Source organism: Rhinolophus sinicus, chromosome 14 (genome assembly GCF_057876585.1).
Source record: "Rhinolophus sinicus isolate RSI-liver-muscle chromosome 14, RSI-T2T, whole genome shotgun sequence".
NCBI classification, from domain to species: Eukaryota; Metazoa; Chordata; class Mammalia; order Chiroptera; family Rhinolophidae; genus Rhinolophus; species Rhinolophus sinicus.
This window is the reverse complement of record NC_142514.1, coordinates 148,795,259-148,819,323: the sequence shown is the minus strand read 5'-3', so window position 1 is coordinate 148,819,323 and position 24,065 is coordinate 148,795,259. Positions and strand designations below refer to the sequence as shown.

The following is a 24,065-nucleotide window of genomic DNA, read 5'->3' as shown; positions in this document are numbered from 1 at the left end:
GTTGTATAAAAACAAAATAAGTACATATGCTTGCAAAACAGAACATTTCTGATACTATGCTATTATTATATTATTATACACTGTTGTCACTATTACTATTGCTATTATATTATACTAGACTATACTATAATCTCTAAAGCCTGAGGGTAGGAAAGTGCAAAGGAGCCCTTTTCAGTGTATGTTTCTGGCCTCTTCAAATATTTTGTCATAAACATAAAAATATTTATGTTTAATAAAAATAGAAGTGATAATATCACTGGCTAAACATAAGAGGTAGGTTCCATGACAGCAAAGACACAGCTCTTTTTCTAGGATCTCAGCTGTGTCTGGGAGAGGCTCCTGTCCATGGAATGCCCAATGAGGGCCAGGCCATCCTCTGAACACTTTTTTTTTTTTTCCTCTGAACACTTTTAAAATACCAATTCCTTTCATCTTCACGGCAACCCTATGAGGTGGTCCTAGTAACATCCCATTTTGCATATAAGGAAGCAGGGGTTCAGAGAGACTGAGAAACTTGTCCCGGGTCACACAGCCAGCATGTGGTGGGATCAGGCAGTCTGGTGGGCTCCAGGACCCAGAAATCTCCCCTCCAGGCTGTCTTTCAATAAATGTTTGTTGAACAAACGGACAAACTAGAAATAACTGCCAATACCTTTTAAGACTAGAGAAAAAGTAAATTATTAAACAGTTACTATTGCACTGTTTATTCATCATTGTTAATGATTACTGATGAATGAAAAACAAGTACTATTCAGAAAAGCCAGCTCTGTTACAGCTGGCAAAGCACTGGACTTCAGTATGAAGAGAACCTTCTCTGCCACTTAAAAGCTCAGAGACCTTGGGCAAGTCACTTTACCACTCTGAGCCTCAGTTTCCTCATCTGTAAAACGGGGATGACAAGACCTCCAGGGGTTACTGTAGGGATTAAATGTGACATCATATATGAAAGCCCCTAGGCGCTTGACATCTGTTGAATATGTGCAAGAATGGGAAAAAATGCTGAGGATGGAATAAGTTATGCTCAGAACATTGCCAAACAGACTCGATCTTTCTCAACCTGCTGACTTTTAAAAGTGAATTGAAAAACTTATATTCATATATACTCCAATAACCTGAGGAGGAAATCAGAGTTTTTAATTGTTCTGATCTCGCCTCTAGATTATTGATTTAGGACATTTAATACCATCTCCAAATGCCAGGCTTAATTTGCATCGGGTCGGTAGCTGGGCTGCTGAGCGTTGGCTGTTGATTTTAGGTGGGGACTTGGGAGGGCCGGCAGCCCACCTTCCTCCTGGCCCGCGGCCAGCCCAGAGCTGGCTTTACCTGGGACTCAGGAGGACTGGCCGGCTGAGGAGGCAGCGTCTTTCATGGATTTTCACTGTTTAATTAAAAGTACAGCTGGGGCTGTGCTGTACCTTTCAGCAAGATGTACATCATGGGTTGCACAACTAGCCTGTACTGAGGCCATTTGGCCAAGGCAGAGCCCAGACTTTGGCCAAGTCTCTCCCTTGCTCAGGAAGCCTGTGCGCCTGCCTTTTGAAGGCGCCAGGGCTCATCTTTAGAATATCAATTCTCCAGGCACTAAACGCTGCCTTCTGGGGTATCTCAGAGTCAGAATTCAAAAACTGGCCAGTGACTCCCAAACAGAGTCCCTGAAGACCTCCGTGACAGTACATTCCAGGCTGCTAATCTGTTCTTTAGCAAACATGTTCTGCGCTCTCAGCCCACCCCCATCACTTCATTTACCATCTAGGGGGCTACAGAAAGTCCATCCCTTAACATTTGATTCATGAAAGTCTTCTTTTTTGTTATAATTATTACAGAAAATTTCAAATATACCCCAAAGCAGAGAGACTAGTACTGTATCCTCCCTATACCCACCATTATTGCACAATGAGCAAATCGCGGCCACATTTGTTCATCTACACCTCAGCCCCAACACTGCGATATTTGAAGCCAGTCCTCGACATTTTATCATGCCATCCACACACACTTCAGTACGTATGTCAAAAAGATAAGGACTGTTTTCTTTTTTAACAATAACCACACCGCCATTCTCACAGCCTACAAATGAACAATGGTTCCTTAATGTCATCAAGTCTCCAGTGAGTGATTACATGTTCCAGATTGTCTCATAAATGACTTACAGAAATTGATTTGTTTGACCCAGGATCCAAATAAGGTTCTGGTTCGGTTGTGACTTGTACTGATGGTGGCTGTGGCCTTCTTATCCCCTCTTCCCTTCAACCCCCACCTAGCACCATGGTTTCAGGTGAGGGCGCTCAAAGCCCAGAGACACCTCTGGCTTACATGGCCTTGGACACATAACCAAGCTCTTTAGCTCTCTGCTTCAGCTTCCTTACCTGGAAAATGGGAATAAAAAACATTCCCCATCTCAAGGGGTTATTGTGAGAATTAAATGAAATAAAACAGGGAAAAAGCTTAGAACAGTGCCTGACACAGAGAAAACAATTAATACTAGTTCTCATGGTTGTTCTTTTCTGGAAGACAATGACTTTAATGAAATTCCCAGGCATAGCATCCAGGCAACTAAATACAATTACATGTGGGAAGAAAACTGAGTAAAACCCTGTTCAACGCTCCACATTTTTCTCAGACTTTGAGCCGCTGTTCACAGTGAGGTGGTAGAATGTGCTAGTTAAGAGCAAGTCTTAGGAAACCATGAATGAAACAAAAAAGACATCCTATCGAATGGGAGAAGATATTTGCCAATGATACATTTAATAAGGGGTTAATACCCAAAATATATTTAAAAAACTCATACAACTCAATACCAAAAAAACAAACAACCCAATTAAAAAAATGGGCAAGGACACGAAGAGACATTTCTCTAAAGAGGACAGACGGATGGCCAACACACCTACGAAAAATGTTTAACATCTCACTCCTGTCAGAAAGGCTATCATCAATAAATCAACAAACTGGGCGGCGCGATGGCTCAGTTAGTTAGAGCACGAGCTCTGAACAACAGGGCTGCCAGTTTGATTCCCACATGGGCCAGTGAGCTGCGCCCTCCACAACTAGATTGAAGGACAACGACTTGGAGCTGATGGGCCCTGGAGAAGCACGCTGTTCCCCAATATTCCCAATAAAATAAATAAATAACAATAAATCAACAAACAGTAAGTGTCGGCGAGGATATGGAGAAAAGGGAACCCTTGTACACTGTTGGTGGGATTGCAGACTGGTGCAGCCACTATGGAAAACAGTATGGAGGTTCCTCAAAAATTGAAAATGGAAGTACCATAGGACCTAACAATTCCACTCCTAGGTATCTATCCAAAGAAATCCAAAACACTAATTCAAAAAAAATATATGCACCCCTATGTTTACTGCAGTGCTATTCACAATAGCCAAGATATGGAAACAACTGAAATGCCCATCAATAGACAATTGGGTAAAGAAATTGTGGTACATTTATACAATGGAGTAGTAGTCAGCCATAAAAAAGAATGACATCTTACCATTTGCAACAACATGGATGAACCTAGAGAATATTATGCTACATAAAATAAATCAGACTGAGAGTGACAAATACCATATGATCTCACATGTGGAATCTAAAGAACAGAATAAACGAGCCAAACAAAACAGAAATAGACTCAGAGATATGGAAAAAACAAAACTGATGGTTGCTAGATGGGAGGGGGTGGGGATGAGGGAGAAGGTGAAGGGACTAGAAAGTACAAATTAGTAGTCACAATACAGTCACGGGGATATGAAATACAGTATAGGGAATATAATTAATAATGTTGTAAAGATTATGTAGGGTGCCAGATGGGCACTAGATGTATTAGGGAGACCACTTGTAGGACAATGTAGATGCCTGACCACTGCACGTACTCCTGAAGCTAAAATAGAATAATATTGAATGTCAACTATAATTAAAATACATACATATTTTTTCCACGGGATATAAAGTAAGCATAGGGAATATAGTCAATGGTATCGTAACAGCTATGTACGATGTCAGAAGGGTAGTAGATTGGGAAGGGTTATCACTTTGTGAGGTGTGTAACTGTCTATCACATTGCTTTGTACACCAGAAACGAACTGGAAAAAAAAAAAAGAGCAAGTCTCTGAAGCCAGACTGCCTAGGTTCAAATCCCATGTCTTCCGCTTGCTAGCAATGGCAAAATAATGCATGTATTTGCCAAATCTCATTTCCTTTCCCTCTGGGCAGACAACTACATTTCTTGGCCTCTCTTGCACATAGGTGTGGCCACATAACTGAGTTCTGGCCAGTGGGCAGAACTGATATACATGTCTGTGCCTGGCCCATGAAAACCTCCCCCTGCAGTCTTGTTCTCTTTCTCACCCACTGGCTGATTGGCGAGGACTGAAAGAACCTGGAGGTAGGCAGAGTCATAAGCTAAAAAGGGCCTCGGTCCCTGAGTGACCATGCAGAAGGCAATCCAATCAACAATGATGCCACCGGGTTCCGCTATAAACAAGAAATCAACTTTTATTATGTTAAGTTCATGAGAACTTGGGGTGTATCTGTTACAGCAGCTAGGGTTACCTTAACTAGTGCATTAGTCTAGGCCCTGGGTAAATTACTGGCCTCTCTGTCCTTTATTTTCCTCATCTGTAAGGGGGCAAAGCTGCTAGTAATACGTATTTCATGGGGTTGTTAGGAAGATCAAATAAGTTAATACGTGTAAAGGATCAGCCACATTGCCTGGCCCACAATAGCACGCATAAGTGCTTGCCCCTGAGGCACTTACTAGTATCATTGGTGTTACTATTATTATTTGAAAAATCATGGTATATCATGAAGAATTTCCACATTCCACTTTAAATGTACATGTTTTAAATCTTTGCTGTTTTCCTAGGATGACTTTTTATTTTTTTTTAAACAATTGGGGGCTAAAATTTTATTCCAGCCACACAATTTCCAACTTAATAATGAAAGCCAGTGGTATAGTAAGATTATGACCATTTGCTTAAAAAGCAATATTTCAGGAATATAGTTATTCTGCAAAATGAAATGCACCTAACATAAGATGCAGCATGTCACCGACACTCACTGCCGATGTTAAAAAAGTGGGAGAATGAGACTTCCACAGCGTGCAGCTTTCGGGGTTAGTGGCCAGAGCTCTCACCATGCTCAAGACGGAGGAGATGTGCACTGAACTCTATGGAATTTAAAAAACCAGTTCTCAGAAGATACACACATGGCCGAAAACTCATGAGAAGAAGCTCCACATCACTAGCCATCAGGGCAACGCAAACGGGAAATGAGATACACTCCACACTTACTGGGATGGCTATAATCAAAACGACAGATAACAACAAGCGTTGGTGAGGATGTGGAGACATTGGATCCCTCATACACCTGGTGGGAATGTAAAACGGTGCAGCCCCTTCGGAAAACAGCCTGGCAGTTCTTCATAATGTTAAATTTAAGAGCCACCATATGACTTAGCAATGCCACTCCTGGATATATATATACTCAAGAGAAATGAAAGCATATGTCCACACAAAAACTTGTATTTGAAAAGTCATAGCCATATTATTCTTAATAGCCAAACAGTATAAACAGTCCACCAACTGATGAATGGATAAACAAAATATGGTATATTCATATAATGGAATAATTTTCAGTCATAAAAAAGAAGGAAGTAGATACATGCTACAACATGGATGAAACTTGAAAACACTATGCTAAGTGAAAAAGCCAGTAATAAAAGTCCACATATTGCATGATTCCATTTATATCAAATGTCCAAAAGAGGCAAATCTATAGAGATAGACTATAGATTGGTGGTTACTTGAGAGTGAGGGAATAGGGAAGGAAGAGAGAGTGACTGCTAATGGATATAGGGTTTCTTTCCTGGAGTGACGAAAATGTTCTACAATTGTGTCAATTGTTGCACAATGGTAAACATACTAAGAAAATCATTGAATTATACTGTTTAAATGCGTGAATATCTCAATAAGGCCACAATATTTTTTAAAATATACATTCCTCCATATGGGTCAGACCACCTTTCCTCCGGACTTGAGATGCCATCGTAAACCAGAGCACATTCCCACCTCATCAGAAGGCTTTGGGAGCTTGTGCCCTATGTTAAAATCCAGGATCATCTCTGTGTGCAAGTGACAGCGCCATGACACACACATGCTAATGAGTCTGAAGCTCAGGAGACAGGTCACGGCTGGAAGGGTAGCTCGAGGAGTTACCAGCTCATCTAGGTAAGAGATGAAATTGTCATCCACGCGCCCATGAAAGCTGACAGCCCATTGACACCAATCCTGCACAAATATAACAGTCTGACACCAGAGATACAAGCAGAGTTGTGTTTTGTTTGTTTGTTTGTTTGTTTGTTCCCAAGTAGCATAGGCTAGACCGTGAATTACATCTTCCAAAATCAATAACACTGAAAGGGCTACATAACTGGAAGTCCAAATTACTTAAACTGATGTCATGTCATTTGAAAAACTGACATTCAGACCCTACAAACTGAACGAAAATTGCTATCCAATTCGTGGCCCTGGACTCCTGTTACCCACCTGCTCTAACACCAATTTAAGCAACTGTGAGCTTTGATCTCCGTGGCAGAATGTCTCTCATTTATTGAAGTGTCAGGTCCCAACTGTGCTAACATCCACCCCTGGCAGGGCCATTATAAGGTGTGAAATCTGGGTGCCCATCACCCCAGCTAAGTTCAGCACAGCGACAGTCAGAAGGAACAAATCAGTCTGCCTCTCCCTAGTCATCATGGGAGCCTTGTAATTTACCATAATGACAGGCATGGAGGAAAAGCAGGTAAAATGATCGTTCTGTTCTCCAGGCACTTGGCAATGTGCTGGAGGGGCCACTGAGCCCCTCAACAGGAGCCTCGCAACCCTTAACTAAGGGGCAGTTGCTACTCCTTGCAAGGGGCTATATATCCTGAGTTGCCTTAAAATGAAGTTGTGTTACCCTCGTTCCGTGTTCTGCAAACAGCATCAAAACTGTCTGTTCCTGTTGCCCTGCCTCTCCCAGCTGTCATGATTAACTAATTACCTGTCCTCGGCAGGTCTGTCCCACCAGGCTGGGAGGCAGGGATAGCTCAGCTTTATGGTAAAGGAAAACCCTTCCCCACTGAGAGGAAGGTTTATTCCTAAGCCTGGAGTGTAGGGGGATGAGGTAAGAGGCAAGACCTCGGTTCCTGTGTGAGTGCTGGCTGCCTCACCCACCTACCCACCTCCACTCTATGGGACCCCGCTGCCCCTCACCTACTGAGCTAGGGCCCTCACTTGCCTGCTAAGTTCTGCCAGCTTTTGTCCCCAGGGACCTGAATCTGGGACCCCACCATGGATTCAGATGAGCTTCCCTGATTCAGAACTCAGGCTCCCAGCAGACGCCCAGAGTCTCTGTGCCCTGCCACCTCTGAGCCTGCCTCAGCTGACCTGCAGTGCCCTGCCCCTAAACTGGTGATCGAGGTTGCAGACCCTCTTCCTGACTCCTTTCTCATTTCATCTCCCCACAGGGGCTCCCAGCCTGCCCAGCCAAAGCCACGTGGCCCAAGACAATAACTGCTTTAGGAACAATTGTTTTGAATTGAAAAGTCAATGCAATACTGCAATTGGCAGATTAATTATTCTCCTGATGAGTGTGCTCTGGAATGGCATACGTGCATTCCACTGAGACCCCTGGTATAATTGGGAGCCCTGCCACCTGGGTTTATGTCGCTGAGGGAACAGAAACAGGCTGGCAGCCTTGCCCCTTTGTAGTCGTCCAACGTTATCACCACCCAGATCTGCTGTGTTTTCATGAAGGGCCTCATCCACGCTCCTCAGTGTCAGGAAGTGTTTCTCACAGCATAGAAGAGAGGAGTTGCCTCTGGATTTTCAAGAGATAAGGGAATGAGTGAAGGGAATGGGGCGTATGATTCAACGATGAAAGAAATGCCCTCAACACATCACTCCCAGGGAGGGCGTCTGCCTCCATGGGCGACTGACTCCCCAGAAATACTCCCTGGGGTGCTGGGTGTGATAATTACATGTTCCAACTGGCTCAGAGCTGTTCTTAGGAGATGAAATGAGACACCTGACTACTGCTGCCTAATGCAGGTTGAGGAAACAGCCCCTGAGGCATCAGCCCTGCCCACTCGGTTAAAATTCAACTGAATCTCAGAAGGATCCCAAATCCTGTCCCTTCTCTTGTCCATCTGGGGGCTTCCTCCTCGGCTTCGAGCATTTGTCTCCTAAGGGTCCCTCAACCCTGAGAACCTAAATTTGTCTACCATAGCACTTAGCCTACGGTCTTGCAATTCCTTCCTGTCTGACTGTCTGTGGTTATCAAGTTGTGGGGCAAGTCCAGGAAGTCAGAATTTGGGAGGTGAAGAGGAAATGATCAAGGGAAGGAGGGACTTCTTGCCCAAACCTCCACTGGGTCTCACGAGGGAGTGGTGGGAACTCAGAGGGACTCGGTGGGGGCAGGTGGGGGGGGGGGCTGTGACTCCCTGGGGAGCTACAAGGATGACTATTCCCAAGACAGCCACACCTGGGGACCTGTTATAAGAGAGCAGTCACTGGGTATGACACATGTGGCCATATATGAATGGGAGGATGGCCATAAGAAAATGTTCTGAAAGAAAGGCCTGTCTGGACTAGAGTTTACTTTGAACGCATTACTGGCTGGGCTGGAAATCTACACTCCCCTGACGCCTCACCCTCCCACCCCACCCCACTCCACCATGCACCTCAGGTGTCTTCATCCTGCCAGCCAGAAACTTTCAGCCTAACAACGTCGGTTTACCTTTCAAACAACCTACCAGGAAGACTACCCAGAATCAAAAGCAGTAATTTCTCCCTAATTATCGATTATAAACCATTGGTAGTAAGCAAGCCAGTTGTCAGCTTCTGACTCGATAATTGTACTTCTGGGACTCCATGCAAAAGAAATTATTCTGAATATTAAAAAAAAAAAAAAGCTTAGGCACCACTATTTCTAGAAGAAAAAAATTGGATTAAAAGAAATGGTTAAGTAGATAATAGGACAGTCACTCAATGGAATATTATGCACCTATAAAAAGTATGTATGAAAACATTTGCAATAACATGAAAAATATTTACCGCATAATAAATGAAAAACGATACAGACTATATCTATTTAATATATATGGCATGCTGACAATTATAAAAAAAGGAAGAAGTTATATTGAGGAAGAACAATAGAAATAAATAAATAAAAATTCTAATAGTTATTGCCTCTGGGAGTTGGAACTCTGTGACTGTTTGCATGATTGTTTTCTCTATTTCCCCATAAATCCCATAACCATGGGTCAATTTTATAATGGGAAAGAAAAAAAACTTTTATTCAAAAATATCAGATGCTAAGTGATTTGGTTCATTCTTCTTTCCTTCAAAAGTTCAGAATATTTGTTTAAACTGATTAAGTTTCTGCGTCTTCCATCCGTGGCCTAACATTTCCCTAAGGCTGATCTGAAGGGCAAACAATGACACTAGTCACAGAGGTTTTTTTTTTAAGGCTTTGGCAGGCTGGTGCATTCCAAGCAACTAGAATTATCAGTTAGTGAACACCAGCAGAACCAGACTGTAGGTGAGTCCTATAGTGATCCCCACACCATGCAAACATGTCTCAGGCCCGAACAAAAATGAAACAGCTGCAATGAACAGAGACGAGGCAAAGCTCAGCGAAGGTGTGGCACTGAGCCGTTCTTTCTTTTGGGGGGTTCTTTTCCTTGGTAGGTTGAAGTGAGGAGAGTTACAGTGATGGAACTGTCTTGCAGAGGTAATGACAGTGGCCCTGCCTCTGGATGACTGTCAGGTTTCCTTAACTTTGTACTCAGTGAATAAATGAAGCTGAGATGGGCGGGGGAGGACCCTGGGGCCAACTTTGGGGAATTAGAGGAATTCTGACTCCCTCGTACACATTTGTCTTGTCTCCCCCAAACCTCACAAAGAGGCTGTTTCACCTCAGCCCTTGTTTAGTTCAGCACTCTCACATGAATATGCGTGATGCCATTTCCACAAAGCAAGCTTTCCTGGATGAAACAGAAAATGCCGGCTCCTACACTCAGTGTCCTCACCACCCCTGACTACGTACGGGCCTCCTGGCAGGCTCACTGCCGCCAGTGCACAATCAGTACCCACAGATTCTACGACCCAAACCTCTGGTCTCAGGGGCCTTTGTGTGTTTGTCAAACAACAGGACTAAGTGATAATATCTTTCAGCAAAGAGTAAAGACATTCCTGGGGGGAGAGAGAAGGCAGTTTTATAAGACACACACACACACACACACACACACACACACACACACACACACAGCCAGAAGCGAGGAATCAGGCGACTAGAAGAGTCATCTGAGGTTACAGTAGAATTTGAAGTAACCTGGGGACACCCTTATTTCTTATTCAGTTGGAATAAGATGCCCATTGATGATTCAGGCAGTTCGTTAAGAACCAGTTTAAAGGCACCTGGTAAATACCTGGTGCTGCGCTAGGCACCCAGGGATACAAAATGCGAGCAGAACAAACACACTTCTGTCCTCCTGGAGTCTGCAGGGAAAATGAAAGGGAAGGATGAGGTCCAGGGCCATGGCAGATGAGGCCTCTGACCCTGGGCCTCAGGCAAAGACTTCATTTGGATTTCTTACTGATTTCAGGCTGCAGAATATATTGAAAACTTAACAGACTGTTTACATTTTTTTTAAGTATTTTATTTTTTAAAGTCTTTTAAGTCTTGAAATCATTGTAGCACTTTCCCCAAATGTGTTCTTTTTTCCATGACAGTACGTGGAGATTTTAGATGCTTACAAATGTTTACCTGAGGATCTCGAGAATCCCTTCTCCCGTACTAACGGCTAAAACATAATTACAAACATAATTACAAACCGTGCTTATTAACCAAATAGAGATATTCCGTGAGACAAGGAGACCGATTCCTAATATGGAGGTGTCCTTGGGCCAGGGCCTACTTATCCTGGTTTCCATCTCCTCCTCCCGACACAGAGGTGCCTTCATTAGTGGAAGAAAAGAAAGAGGTCTTTGTGATGATGTCATTCCCAGACCACCCTACACAGACAATAAAACTGAATTTCAGAGAAGCCTGGTGAAATGAGAGTGCAGAAATCACAGAATAGCAGAGCAGCAAGCGCCCTACCAGGTTATTCAGCCTAAGCCCCTGATGTTAGAAATGGGCAAACGGGAAGAGATTTGTCTAAGATGACACAACCAGCTTGTGGTGGGCTCTTTTCACCCAAGTGAAAATGGGGACATTCATTCCATAGAAATCCCAATATCATCATGGGTTCACTGTTACAAGAGGCAGGAGGGTTACAGGAGGAGGACTTAGGACTTACACCGGAGCGTGAGACACACACACCCACAAATGGCTGTCATGCAATACGGCCAGTCCTACAACACAGGTGTGGACAAGGTGGTGTGGGGCCACCGAGAAGGGAGCGTCTCACTCTTCCTGGGGGCGCCACCGAAGGCATCAAGCAGAGGGGGTTAGCTGAGTTGGGTCTTGATGACTGAAGAGGAGTTTATTGTATAGAGAAGGAGAAAAGGTCATTCCAGAAATATGGAACTGCATGTGTGAAGGCTAAAACATGTGAAAGAACGTGATGTGATTAGGGAATAAAGAGTGGTTTGGTGTGGTTAACATGGAGGCTTCCTGAAAGGGAAATAGAGGAAACAAGACGAAGGATCAACAGTGACGGTCTTGAACGTCATGCTAAGAAGTCTGTCCTGGGGACCCATTATCTTTGTGTTTAATAAAATGACATATTGGCAAAAGCATGAAGGGTGGGCTGAACAAAACAGGCTCAGAGGCAGAGAGACTAGTAGGGTAGATACTGCAATATTTCAGGTGGAAAATAAAGATGATACATTTTAAAAAATAAACAATCTCAAAGAAGACAAAGAGCACCTAAGAGGCCCGAATTAAGACAGAGATAATCAGAAGGTAAAATCAGCAGGACTTCATGAGAGATGATTGGACGTGGGGGATGAAATGGAGCAGGGGTGGCAAACTACTGCCCACGGCCATAGCCAGCCTGCCATCTATTTTTTTTCAGCCCGAATGCTAAGAATGGCTTGCACATTTTTAAATGCTGAAAAAGAACAAGAATATTTTTGTAACACATAAAAATTATGTGAAGTTTTAATTTCAGTGCCCATAGCTAAAGTTTTATTGGAGCACAGCCACGCTTGTTTATTTACTTATCATTTAAGGCAATGAGGGCAGAGCTGAGTAGAGACTGGAAAGCCAGCAAAGTCTTAAATATTTACTATTTGTCCTTTAAGGAAAAGTTGCTGGCACTGGACTTATCAAGGGGACCACTTCATATATTATATAAATGCCTAACCACTGCGCTGTACACCTGAAACTAATATAAAATAATATTGAATGTCAACTGTAACATATGTACACATATGTGCTACATATATACGTGTATACACACACACATATCTGTGTATATACATATATATACATATACTTATATATTCATGGGATGCAAAGTACAGCATAGGGAATATAGTCAATGGTATGGTAATAGCTATGCACGGAGTCAGACGGGTAGGAGACTTGGGGGCGGTTTAATCACTTTGTGAGGGGTGTAAACGTCTAATCATTACGTTGTTTTGTACACATGAAACTAATAAAAAATTATAATTTGTAACAAAAAGAGTTGCTGGCCTCTGACATAGCAATAGCTGGTAGGAGGAGGAGTAGAAGCAGATTTGGGCAAGTGGGACAAATAATTCCACGGAGAGCACGTTGGGCTTGAGGATTCTGAGACACATCCAGGAGACGGGCAAAAGATGTATGAGGTATGGTTGAAAAATATGGTGAATGTTTAAATTAAAAAAAAAATTATTACAGTAAAAGATACATTGCCATTAATCCCTCTCAAAATTACTCCTCCTCGCTTTGAACACACTTATCCCATCGTTCTTGCCACTTTCGTGAATGTCTTTAGTTGCACTGTCATGGCTGCCTCCATGTCCTGAATCAATTCAAAATGTTTTCCTCTCATGGTCATTTTGACTTTGGGAAAGAGCCAGAAGTCACACGGTGCCAGATCCGGTGAATACGGTGGATGAGGACCCACTGTCATGTTTTTATTTGACAAGAAATTGCTGTACCAGAAGGGATGTGTGACACGGAGCGTTGTCATGATGGAGGATGAAGTAGACACTCAGGAAAGAGGACTTCCAGAACTGCTTCAGAAAGCGGCAAGAACGATGGGATAAGTGTGTTCGAAGTGAGGGGGAGGTATTTTGAGGGTGATTAATGGCTATGTGTCTTTTACTGTAATAATTTTTCTAAATTTAAACACTCACTGTATTTTTTGATCACACCTCATATCTGGACTACAGGTGAAGCTCTGGATTTGAGAATCATGAATGGACAGATGGTTGTTGAAGCCATGGGAGTAGGAGAGAGAATCTATGAGAGAAAAGAAACAAAGGGCAAAGCAGGTGAAGTCAGAACCCCAGGAAACGCTACTGAGGCGGCAAACAGGTAAGAAAAGCCTGAGAGTCTGAAACAGTCATCAGAGACACTGGGAGCAAATTCGATGCGGATAAATAAGGACAAGGGAGGACAAAAGCTGAAGGAAAAGAGGAAGCTGAATAATGCCAATGCCACCAAGAGCCCAAGCGGAATCAAGGCTGGAAAGGAGACAGTGGGTTTGGAGACCTCGGCTCATGAAGCGTAAACAGGGGGATAGAAGGGACACTCCAGCAGCTTCCACGGCTCCACATTCTCCTGGTTTTCCTCCTCTCATATTAACCACTCCTTTTCAGCCTCTCTCACGGTTTCCTCCTCATCTCCCAACTTCTAGATTCTGGAAAGCCTTCGGGCTCAGTCCTTGGACCTCTTTCTCCTATTTTCTATCCACGCTCCCGTCCTTAATGAATGATCCTATTCAGTTTCATGGCTTTAAATGCACCTATACACGGATATGTCTCCAGCTCAGACCCCGAACACCCCGCTCACAACTAGACTCCTAGAACTGACTGTGAACTCAACATGGCAACTGGAACTCCAGTGGGTACCTCTAACTAAACAGGGCCCAAACGTAGCTCCTGCCCTTTCTCCCCAAACCAGCTCTTCTGCAGAATTCCCCGCCTCAGTTAAAATCAGTTCTGTCATTCCAGTTGTTCAACCCAAAAACCCTGGAGTCATCTTGATTCTACATTCTCACCTTCCATCCAATCTTTCAGTGAATCCTATCCATTATATCCTCAAACTATATCCAGAATTTAATGCTCACCCCCTCCACTGCTACCACTCATCTCCAGACCATGACCATCTCTCACCTGAATCTTTATGGCAGCCTCCTAACTCACCTCCTTGCTTCCACCCCTGCCCCGTCAGTCACTTAACACCATCAGTGATCCTATTAAAGCAAAAGTGTGGCCTTGTTATTTCTCTCTGCAAAACCCTCCAAAATCTCCCCATCTCACTCTGAGCAAAGGCCTTGGCGTCTAGGGCCCTGCACCACCCAATCCACCCTCACTAACTACCTCTGAGACCATACCACCTTCCACAGCTGTGTTCACTCTCTCCTCTAGTTACTGCAACCTCCCCGCTAGTCCTCAACACACCAGGTCCACTCCTGCCCCAAGGCGTTTGAATTTCCCTCGCCTCCAAGATATACATATGTCTCTGTCCCTTACTTGCTTCAGGACTTTACTCAAATATACCCTTCTTAGTGAGGTCTTCTCTATCCATCCTATTTAATTGCCAACCATCCCTCATCCCACAACACTCCATTTCCCTGGCCTGCATTCACTGTATAGCACTTATCACTATTCTAACAAAATACACATATTTTACCAAGTTATCTCTTTATTATCTGTCTTTACTACTAGAATGTAAGCGCCATGAGGGCAGGAATTTTTGTCTGGTTTTTTTTCCTGCCATATTCCAGTACCTAGCACAGTGCTTGCTACATGGTAGGCACTCAATAAATAACTGGTGCAAGGATAGAAATAGTGGATTGGGAAATGACTAGGACATAAGAAAGGGAAAGCCAGGACAACTCTTTCAAGACCTCTGTGAGTAGTGTATGAGGAAACCAGTATCAGGAGATTTTCTTCAAATGGGAAAGACTCAAGCATATTTACAGGATGTTAGGGGAATAAAGCAGCATGAAAAAGACTGAGGATATGAGAAAAAGCATATCTGGCTAAGCCAGTCTGGGAGAAGGGAGAAATGAATGCCTTGGGAGAAAGGGGAAAAGGTACCTCCTTGGAAGGGACTAGGGAAGGAAGGGAGCATGGAAGGAGAGGTACAGATATGGGCTGGGGGTGTGGGGTGAGCAGGGAGTGAAGGGAAATTGTACAAGCTCATACCTGGTACTCAGTTTTCTAGTTCTAGAGAAGAGCTTGAGTGGTGAGGGTTTGAGGAGACACTTTGGAAAATGAGGATGCAAGCTAGATTAGGAGAGAAGAGAAGGACTGCCCAGCCATGCTGAGGATTCTGTTCACTCCAGAAACCATAAATCTGTTTCAGAGTTTGGGGATTTCCCCCAGTTACACTGGACAGGCAGTGAGAACCAAAGTGGTAAGTCTTAGTATTATATGAATTACTAAACCCCTTATGAAACACTTCAGGTACTGGACGAAATGTAAAACTCTGAGGCATAATAAATAAATGGGTAAATGATCAGAATAACCATTGCTGCTGACCTAAATTAGGGCACTGTCAGCTGGCAGATATAATTCAAAATGGAATTCCTGGAAAGAGGAAGTCTTGAGGATAGATCTGGAGGAACAAAGATGAAAAGCAGCCCTTTGGCAAGTGGACTCTGAAAGGCTAGTCTAAGAACTGACACAGGAGAGCCATGTGTGGCATAAATGGTGACTGGAAACCCCAAAGTGAAGAGCCACAAAGAAAAATAGAAGCCTCTTAGCTACAACTCACTAGAAGGGACTCTGATATTTTAAAATGCTGGAATGTGACATTTTAGAAATAGGAGGATCTGACTTGCAAGGAAAAATCCGTAATTTCCAACGGAACCAAAATAGTGTACATGGGCTTCATACATGGGCAACTAGGCTATTTGTAGAACTTGTAGAATCTTCTGCAGTCCATAATGAAAACACTACTTCCAAACTTAAAGACTATGTGAAATTGAGCTGTCAATTTTAATAGCTACTATTATTTGTGCCATGCTCTGCATATTACATACTTTATCTAATTTAAGCCTCACAACCTCCATAAAGGAAATTTTATCCCCATTTTATGGATAAAGAAACAGAAACTTCAAGGGATTGAGGAACTTGTTTTAAATAATAGCAATAAATAAGGAACCAGAAGAGAAATCAAACCCAAATGTGTCTGGTCCCAAAGACCATGCTTTTAACCTCTATTCTCTTTTGCTCTCTCGTGCTATTTTTTTCTTATGAAACACCAGTGATGATGATTCGTTTTAATGTATTCTTGTGAGACTTATAGTCATTCCATGATGTATATTGTACGTGTTCTTAGGAAGACATATTGTGATACAAAATTATTGATCTAAATAGTCTAACTAATGTGTGTTATATCTTTCCAATCTTTATGTCCTACAGTGGTATCAAATAAATGAATAGGCATCCTTGAGCCCAGGAGAATCCTAAGCCAAAGCACTGAAATAATTTGTGGGTAGACCAACATCAGTGATCTCGAGGAATCACGGAGAATGGGAGGTTCTGGAATGCTAGGGGGAAAGTGAAAGAAGGCAGTTTCTGCAAAGCAGAGCTAGCTGTGAGATGGTGCAGAACCTGGACCATCTGGCCTTATTGTTACTGAAGTGATGATTAGTGGGTCCTGACAAGGTAAAGCGCCGAGCACTGAGACCCAGCACACGGTCACCAAAAGCAGGTCATTTCAGACCTGCCCCACTGCCCTCTCTGACTGGGCGCACAGAATCACCACGTGCAGCAGCAAGCAGCTGGAGCTGGGTGATGGGGGCCCCTTCAGGAGAAGCATATGCTCTTCGACCCACCCATTTACATCCCCTGGATTAGCTAATAGACTGAATGACAGACTCAGGACTTAAGCAGTTAAGTATAACAAGGATAAAAATAAGACCTTACACTTGGTTTCAAAAACCCAGTTAAGTAAATCTGAGACCGGGAAGGGAATGATTTAGGAACAACAAACATAAATATCTTTCAGCCGATATTAAGTTCAATGAGAGACAACAGTGTGATGTAGCCACATAGCAAAATAAAGACAAGCAGCCTTGGTTGCATTAATAGAACATCATATCTATGCTAGAACAGAGGTGATACCCCTATTCTAATCGTGACTAGCTAGACTGGACTACTGCTGTACTATGTCCACTTCTGGGCAGCTCACTTTGAGAGGATCTGCTAGTTATTCTCCCCTGCCCGCAGCTCCACTATGATTTATTCTCTGCACTGCTCCGTGCCCTAAGGGAGCTGACCCCTACATACTGCATCACCTAGATTCCCTGGTGACGTCCCACTGGGTCCAGCCAAATGGAAGTACCAGCAAGAGATTCAGGGCAAGGAGAGAGACAACATGCAGAGTCTCCACTGTGCCATGTCTCCCTGCTCCATCTCCACATTTCTAGCAGTGGCTGTGTCCCCCTATAGCTGCAGTTCCTGTCAGGCAGCCCGTCTTCCATGCTCCAGCTCTCAATGGGCTCTGGTTTGCTTCCCTTGTGACACTTCAGGTCTAGAGGTGGTACCAGCTTCCCTCTATCTGCTGCTAGCCCCTAGGCTCCTCTGGTTTCCCTTAACCCTGCCCTCACCTCCATAAATAGTCCCTTCACTACATTATTTTCAAAATTCCAACTAAGTTGACCTTCTGTTTCCTGCGGGGAACCTGACCAAAACTGAAAAGACAGGATGTCAGTGTGCCGTAAAATCATGTCTAGGAGGACCAGCTACAGGAAGAGAGGACGTTTGGCCCAGTGAAGGGAATACTGAAGGAAACAGGCTAATCCACCTGAAAAAAGTGAAAGGGTCACCATCAGACTCATTCTCCTGGCTCCAGGAATACAATACTGTGTTTTCCCGAAAATAAGACCTAACCGGAAAATAAGCCCTAGCATGATTTTTCAGGATGACATCCCCTGAATATAAGCCCTAATGCGTCTTTTGGAGCAAAAAGTAATATAAGACCCGGTATTATTTTGGGGGAAGCACAGTAGTAGTAGATACACAGAGACAAACTTTTTACTTTTACAATAAAGTAAACTTTTCTAAAGAGTTGGCAATGGTAGGGTGAGCGCTCCTGGTAGGTCATGAGCTTCAAAAATTCTGAGTTGTCCAATATTAAGCTAGAGAGCCCATATCAGGAACAGCACAGGAAAAAGTTAGAAGGGTAGTATAGAAAAAGGCTTTCAGAACCAGAATTTCATGATTTATTACCAACTGCATTCTACTCAATGGTTTACCAAAATAACCAAATAGGGGGAAACATTTTGGGGGATGTGTTTTGCTGCTTCTCACTTCAATGCAGAGAATGGAAGGCTAGTCCTTTGTGTCAAGTTTAATAATTCTCAACAATGAAATTCTTTTTAAATTATTTTTTACACTTTAAATCAACTCAGGAACATGAAACTTATTTTACATCTCAGTACCACAGCCTTCAAACGAGTTATTCCCATACCACTGAGCAGTCAAACCATGGGGGAAAAAAAGAAATTTGACCAAGCAACTTCTATCAATGCATCTGACAGACATACTAGTGCTTCTTCAGAACTGTCACCTCATTTATCAAACCAAAAACCAAGATGCAAAATCTGCCCACGAGACAAAACATTTCACAGGCAAACTCTCCTGGAAAAAAATATGATCACTTCAATTTACCAGGGTGGGAAAAAGGAAATGGTTTTTGTGAACTCTTGAGTTCACAGAGGGGTCACAGCCATGATGCGAAGTGTGTGTCTCATCCATTACACAGCGGGACCGGCGGTAAGCCAGCTTTTCACTCATTCATTCAACAAACATTTGATGTTGATCTACTCATTAATAGAGCCCTACTGGGCCCCGGCATGGACAAAAGATCCAGAGGCCAACGCTGCACCAGGACTTCAGCAGGTCTAGGAAACGACCTGATTTCAAAGACCAGTGAAAGACAAAAAATGAGAGGACGGCGCCCAGAAAAGTTTCAGTAGAAACTTGGGAAACGCCAGCTTTCGGGACCTGGGGCCTACAGAAGGATGCCACCCCCGGGCTGGCTGGAGGGCGGGCCGCCTCCTGGGCCCTTGGGCCACGCGGCCCCAGCTCCCCGCCCAGAGCAGGCGTTGCCTGGTCCCAGGCCCCGGGTGCCGCAGCCGGACGCCGCTGGGCTCAGGAGAGCAGCGCCTGAGCGACCACCAGCAGGGCGGTGATGATGGCCCGCGGGACGCGCAGAGCCCCGCCAAGACGTTCCCGGGAAGCGCGCGCACGCGTCGCCGCGCCCCCCTCCAAGCCGGGCACCCGCGGCGCGCTCCCGCCCGGCCCGAGCCCTACCCCGAAGGCCCCAGGTTCCCGGTTCGTGCTGCTTGAGCGGCTGGGCCGCACTCACCCTCCTTGGCTTTCTTCCTCCGGGCCAGAGTCCCTCCGAGTTTCCCCAAGAAGGAGTCATCTTTCTTCCGGGACGGGGGCGACTTCGGAGTGGGGGACTTGGGGACAGAGGGCGACTTTTGCGGAGAGGTGGCCATGGCAGCGGAGCGGGCAGCCGCGGGCCGGTCGGGACGCGGAGCTGGCGCTGGGCGGACGCGGCGGGCGCGGCGGGACTGAGACTGCGGCTTTCCAAACGGAAGCGGAATTATTCCAAGCATTTAAGGCAGCTCGCGCTCGCCTTTCCCTTCCCTCTCTCCCTCCCTCGCGCCGCCCTCCGCCCTGCGAGAAGCTGTGCGCTCGGGCCGTCGCCCCGGCCAGGCCTGCGCCCCTGCCCCTTGACTGCCCAGAGCAAGGAAGATGCCCCACATCGGCCCCTTGTAGGACGCGCGGCTGTGTGTGTGTGTGTGTGTGTGTGTGTGTGTGTGTGTGTCCCTCCAGCTTGGGAGCCTGGAAGCCTCATTTTCCCCTGGTTCTGTGTGTGTGTGTGTGTGTGTCCCACCAGCTTGGGAGCCTGGAAGCCTCATTTCCCCTGGTTCTGAACCCAGCCCAGATCCTCACATAGATCCGGGGTTCAGTGATTGATTGCTGAACCTGTTACTCTGTCTCCCAGTGTCTTGGCCCAACTGCGTGGGGAGGTGCTTGCTCTTACCATGCATTTCTACCTGTACAGTTACTAGGCCTGAGTCTTGTGCCAGGAAAGAGAGTCAACCAAAATGTGTTCACGTCCCACCAACTGGGCACATTGGACTATTCCTGCACTAACCCACGGTTGTACCATAACTGGGCATATCCAACCTCTTCACCCCAACCCAAGACTGAGAAATCTGAAGTCCATGAGCATAGGGCTGAGGCTTCTTAGAGACATCCCTGTTTTGAGCAGCTCAGTGACTTGTGCAAAGGAGGATCACAAGTGTTGGTGGAAACGTGAATGGGAAGGTAGGCCATGGGCTCCTGTGAGAACCCCCGCCCCAAACTTACCCAGCCTAAAAGCAAGAGTGAACCAGACTCACTTGGGATAACAGGAATGACTAAACGGCACGTTTTATTGTGCGTGCCTGCTTTAAGTTGGACTCCTCTGTCTCTCAGACACACATTACTCACACAGCCCCTTGACAATGTGTTTTCTCCAAGTCGCTACAGCTGATTGACCTGACCCAAAGAACTGCTAATGCTTGACTGGAGAAGTCAATCTGATAGTCTCAATCAAGAATCTGAACTAAGCTAGAGAGACGTCAAAGGTGGAGCTCGTAGTGATGAGCATGCAGACTTAAGACTGGGGTGCCCACTTTTAGGCACATGCATACTGATGAGTAGTGAAACAAAAGAATAGAGCCAAGAAGCGTGCTCAAGAAGTCACATGGTCTGAGTAATGTAAAGCTGTGGGGTGTAGCTGCCTGGACCTTGAATTTCTTCCCAGTGCCCACCTGCAGTTCCTCAGAGGGCCAGCTGTGTGTCCTTCCCAGGACACATTCCGAAAGCCTTTTAATAACCCATCAGCCTTTATTAAGCGAATCAGAAAACTAACAAGCAACAATTCTTGAGAACAAAAATGTAGCAAAGATGGTAAATAGATTCAGTGGAGTATGTGTTCATTTTATCTTTGCTTAAGAGTCCTAATTTTACCTTGTTTGAAAACTTACACTTTGGCTGGTGCCTCTTCCTTAACAGAAAGCAGGGAAGTCATGTGACTGCTAAAACTTCCACCCAGGAGCAGTGGAAGATTGCGACACCCACACCCCCCTCCTACCACCACCCTGATCAATCTTAAAGATGTTGAGAAGCCAAAATAGAATTGCATTTTGATTGCATCATCAATCATTCTGTTCAGGATATTGTCTACATAAGGAATCTCCCAAATCTGATCTCCAGCCCTAGGAACTTTGTCAAGGAATCATGAGAAACAATAGCTATGTTTGATTTTGGGCAAGTTGACTCCTGTTTCTGAGTCTCTATTTCTTCATCTACAAAAGGAAATGGTGGAAGAGAATAGTGGTTCTCAAACCCGACTATGCATCACAATTTCTTAGGGGAGTTTGTTACAAACATTCACAGGCCTCATCTTTAGAAATTCTGATTCAATACATTTGAAGTAAAACCAAGAGATAGGTGTTTTGTGACAGAAGTTACATCAGGTGATTTTGATCCCCACAGTGATGTTTGGGCACCTAAAACCACTTCCAGCTCTAACATTCAGTGGATCTCTATTCTTCACCACTTGCTAATATCTGTGTGCAGGGCTTAGGTCCTAAAGATGGCATGATCAAAATTATACTACATGGAGATCTCTTAAATTGCTCACGCATGCTTTCATATACACAACCCTTTTCGGTAATTTTTATGCGTACTGAAGTGTGGAAGAAACTGAGCAAGACTAAAAGGAGGAACAGAGGAAAGTCTTGATTGTTGAATGCTGGCTCCCAGAAAATACCAGCACAGTAAGTTGTGGAGAAGGCAAAAGAGTTTATTGCACACTGTGATAAGGAGAGCCCTGCCTTCACAGAGTCTTAGCAACATCTTGGACTGGGGAAGAGCGTGGGCAAAGTGGGTATATTTATAAGGTTTGGAATCTGGTTTAAGGCAGGTCTTTCAATGAGGTGGTGCTTAGTTAATTTTGGCTAAGGATCGTGATACAGTTGTTCAGGATTAGTGGACATAAGCCCAGGCTTTCAAAGAGTCTTGGAGATTAAAGTCTTTTTAATGCTATCTATTGAAAAGCTTAAGGGTTTTACATTCATTTCAATGAGATCTGAGGGAAAGTTTTTGCGAAGAACCATAAGGTTATTTGTAACTTTTACCTATTCTATGAAATAAAGTCGTGTTGATAAAGACAGGAGAATGGTCAATTTCCATTAATGTACTCATAAGCAGTGCATGATTTTCAGGGTCTCAACGTTACGCAGATGTCTTTTTAGTCAAAGCTTTCTGCCTCTAAGATAATTATTAATCTCTCTTGAAAGCACTAGGGGGAATGGATGGTAAATTATAAATCAGAGCTATTCAAAGTGTAGTCTGAAAACCAATATCGATGAGCAAACTGAGTTATTGGTGCTCAATGATACAAATATACAAAAAGAGTGTAGAAACTTTTACAGTAATTTAATGAAATTTTTATTTGTTCAATTTAAAAATAAAAATTAGAAGCTTATAGTTTTAATGTCTTTTCGTTTTATTTTTCTAATAATTCATTTTTTATTTGGTAAAAATATTGGTCTACGATGGACTGGTCCTTCACCACAGGTTGTTTGAAAAGCACTGTTCAAAAATGCTCATTTGCTTACAGAGTTTATATATACTCCCTTTTGATATTATGCTTTTATAGTCCTTATGGATATGAATTGATCTGGTTTTTATACAAAAGATTAAAAGAGATAATATATGGGGAAAAATGCCTGGCACAGGGCCTAGCCCGGGAGTAGACTGAGTCTAATTCTAGTTATCAGGGACACACACCGCACATTGTTCTTTGATAAGATGCAGAGAAGAACTTGGCACTGGCTCCCTCCAATCGGAAATGGTCTTTACAATTTTGTCCCCACTGATCAGCTGCCCTTCTTGTGCTTGAACATTAGTTAGTCTCATCTTACTCAAAACTTAGATGGTAAGAACAGCTCATAAGTTAAATGTGGGTTCGTGAGACTCCACTGAATCTCTAGGCTAGTCTGTCCTTGAAATTTAGGCCTAGAAACACTGCACAGGGAGAGAATCACCTCAGGTTCCAGTCCTTGTTCAGGGGCTGGGTGACCTCGGACAAATCTCTGCCCTTTCCGTACTTTCATTTCTATCATCAGTAAAGCAAAGCCAAGGCTGTAGCTTATGATCCACAATTTCAATCTAGGTTACACCCAACAAAAATGAGTATATTTGTACACCCAGATACATGTTCTAGAAAGTTCATAGCAGCATCATTCAAATGCCTATTAACAGCTGAATCAATAAACAGTGATAGTCTCACATGGAATATTACACAGTGATGAGAATGGACAATATGCAACCATAATACAAGGAGCAGTAGGGATGGATCACACAAAATGATGTGGGGTAAAAAAAATCAGACACGAAAGAACAGATACTCTGTCGTTCTATTCGTGTAAAATTCAAAGACAGGCAAAACTAATCTCTGATGTTACGAGTCAGGATAGTGATGAGCTCTGGGCAGCGCCACTGGGGCGGAAGGCACGAAGGAAGCTCCTGGGGCGGCTACTGTTCCATTTCTTGATCTGGGTACTGGTTACACTTTGAAAATTCATGGAGTGTGCACTTAATAATTTGAGAAATGTTCTATATGTATTTACTGAAATAGATTGTACTTCAATACAAAATTATAAATTTATCACAAAATGGATCAATGTTTTTATAATAAATTCTTGGTACTACATGCTCTGCAGGGTCCCTTTTATCTCTGTGGTCTCCTTCTCTAACTCCCTCGGTGGCCCACATCACTCAAAAATCCATACATCCCAAATTAGTCCGTCCAGTTCTGACTCCAGCCCTCCCCTTAGGAGACCATT

The 24,065-nt window shown here is 44.0% G+C and overlaps 1 protein-coding gene across 1 annotated transcript in view; it reads right to left on the bottom strand.

The window, feature by feature from the left end:
* Positions 1–19,938, bottom strand: part of PARVA (parvin alpha) — a 154,118-nt gene extending 134,180 nt beyond the window's left edge. Inside the window, exon 1 of the mRNA XM_019729368.3 lies at positions 19,520–19,938. Coding sequence (XP_019584927.1) covers positions 19,520–19,775 — 256 coding nt within the window. The 5' untranslated portion in view covers positions 19,776–19,938. The remainder of the gene's footprint in view (positions 1–19,519) is intronic.
* Positions 19,939–24,065: the final 4,127 nt, after the last annotated feature.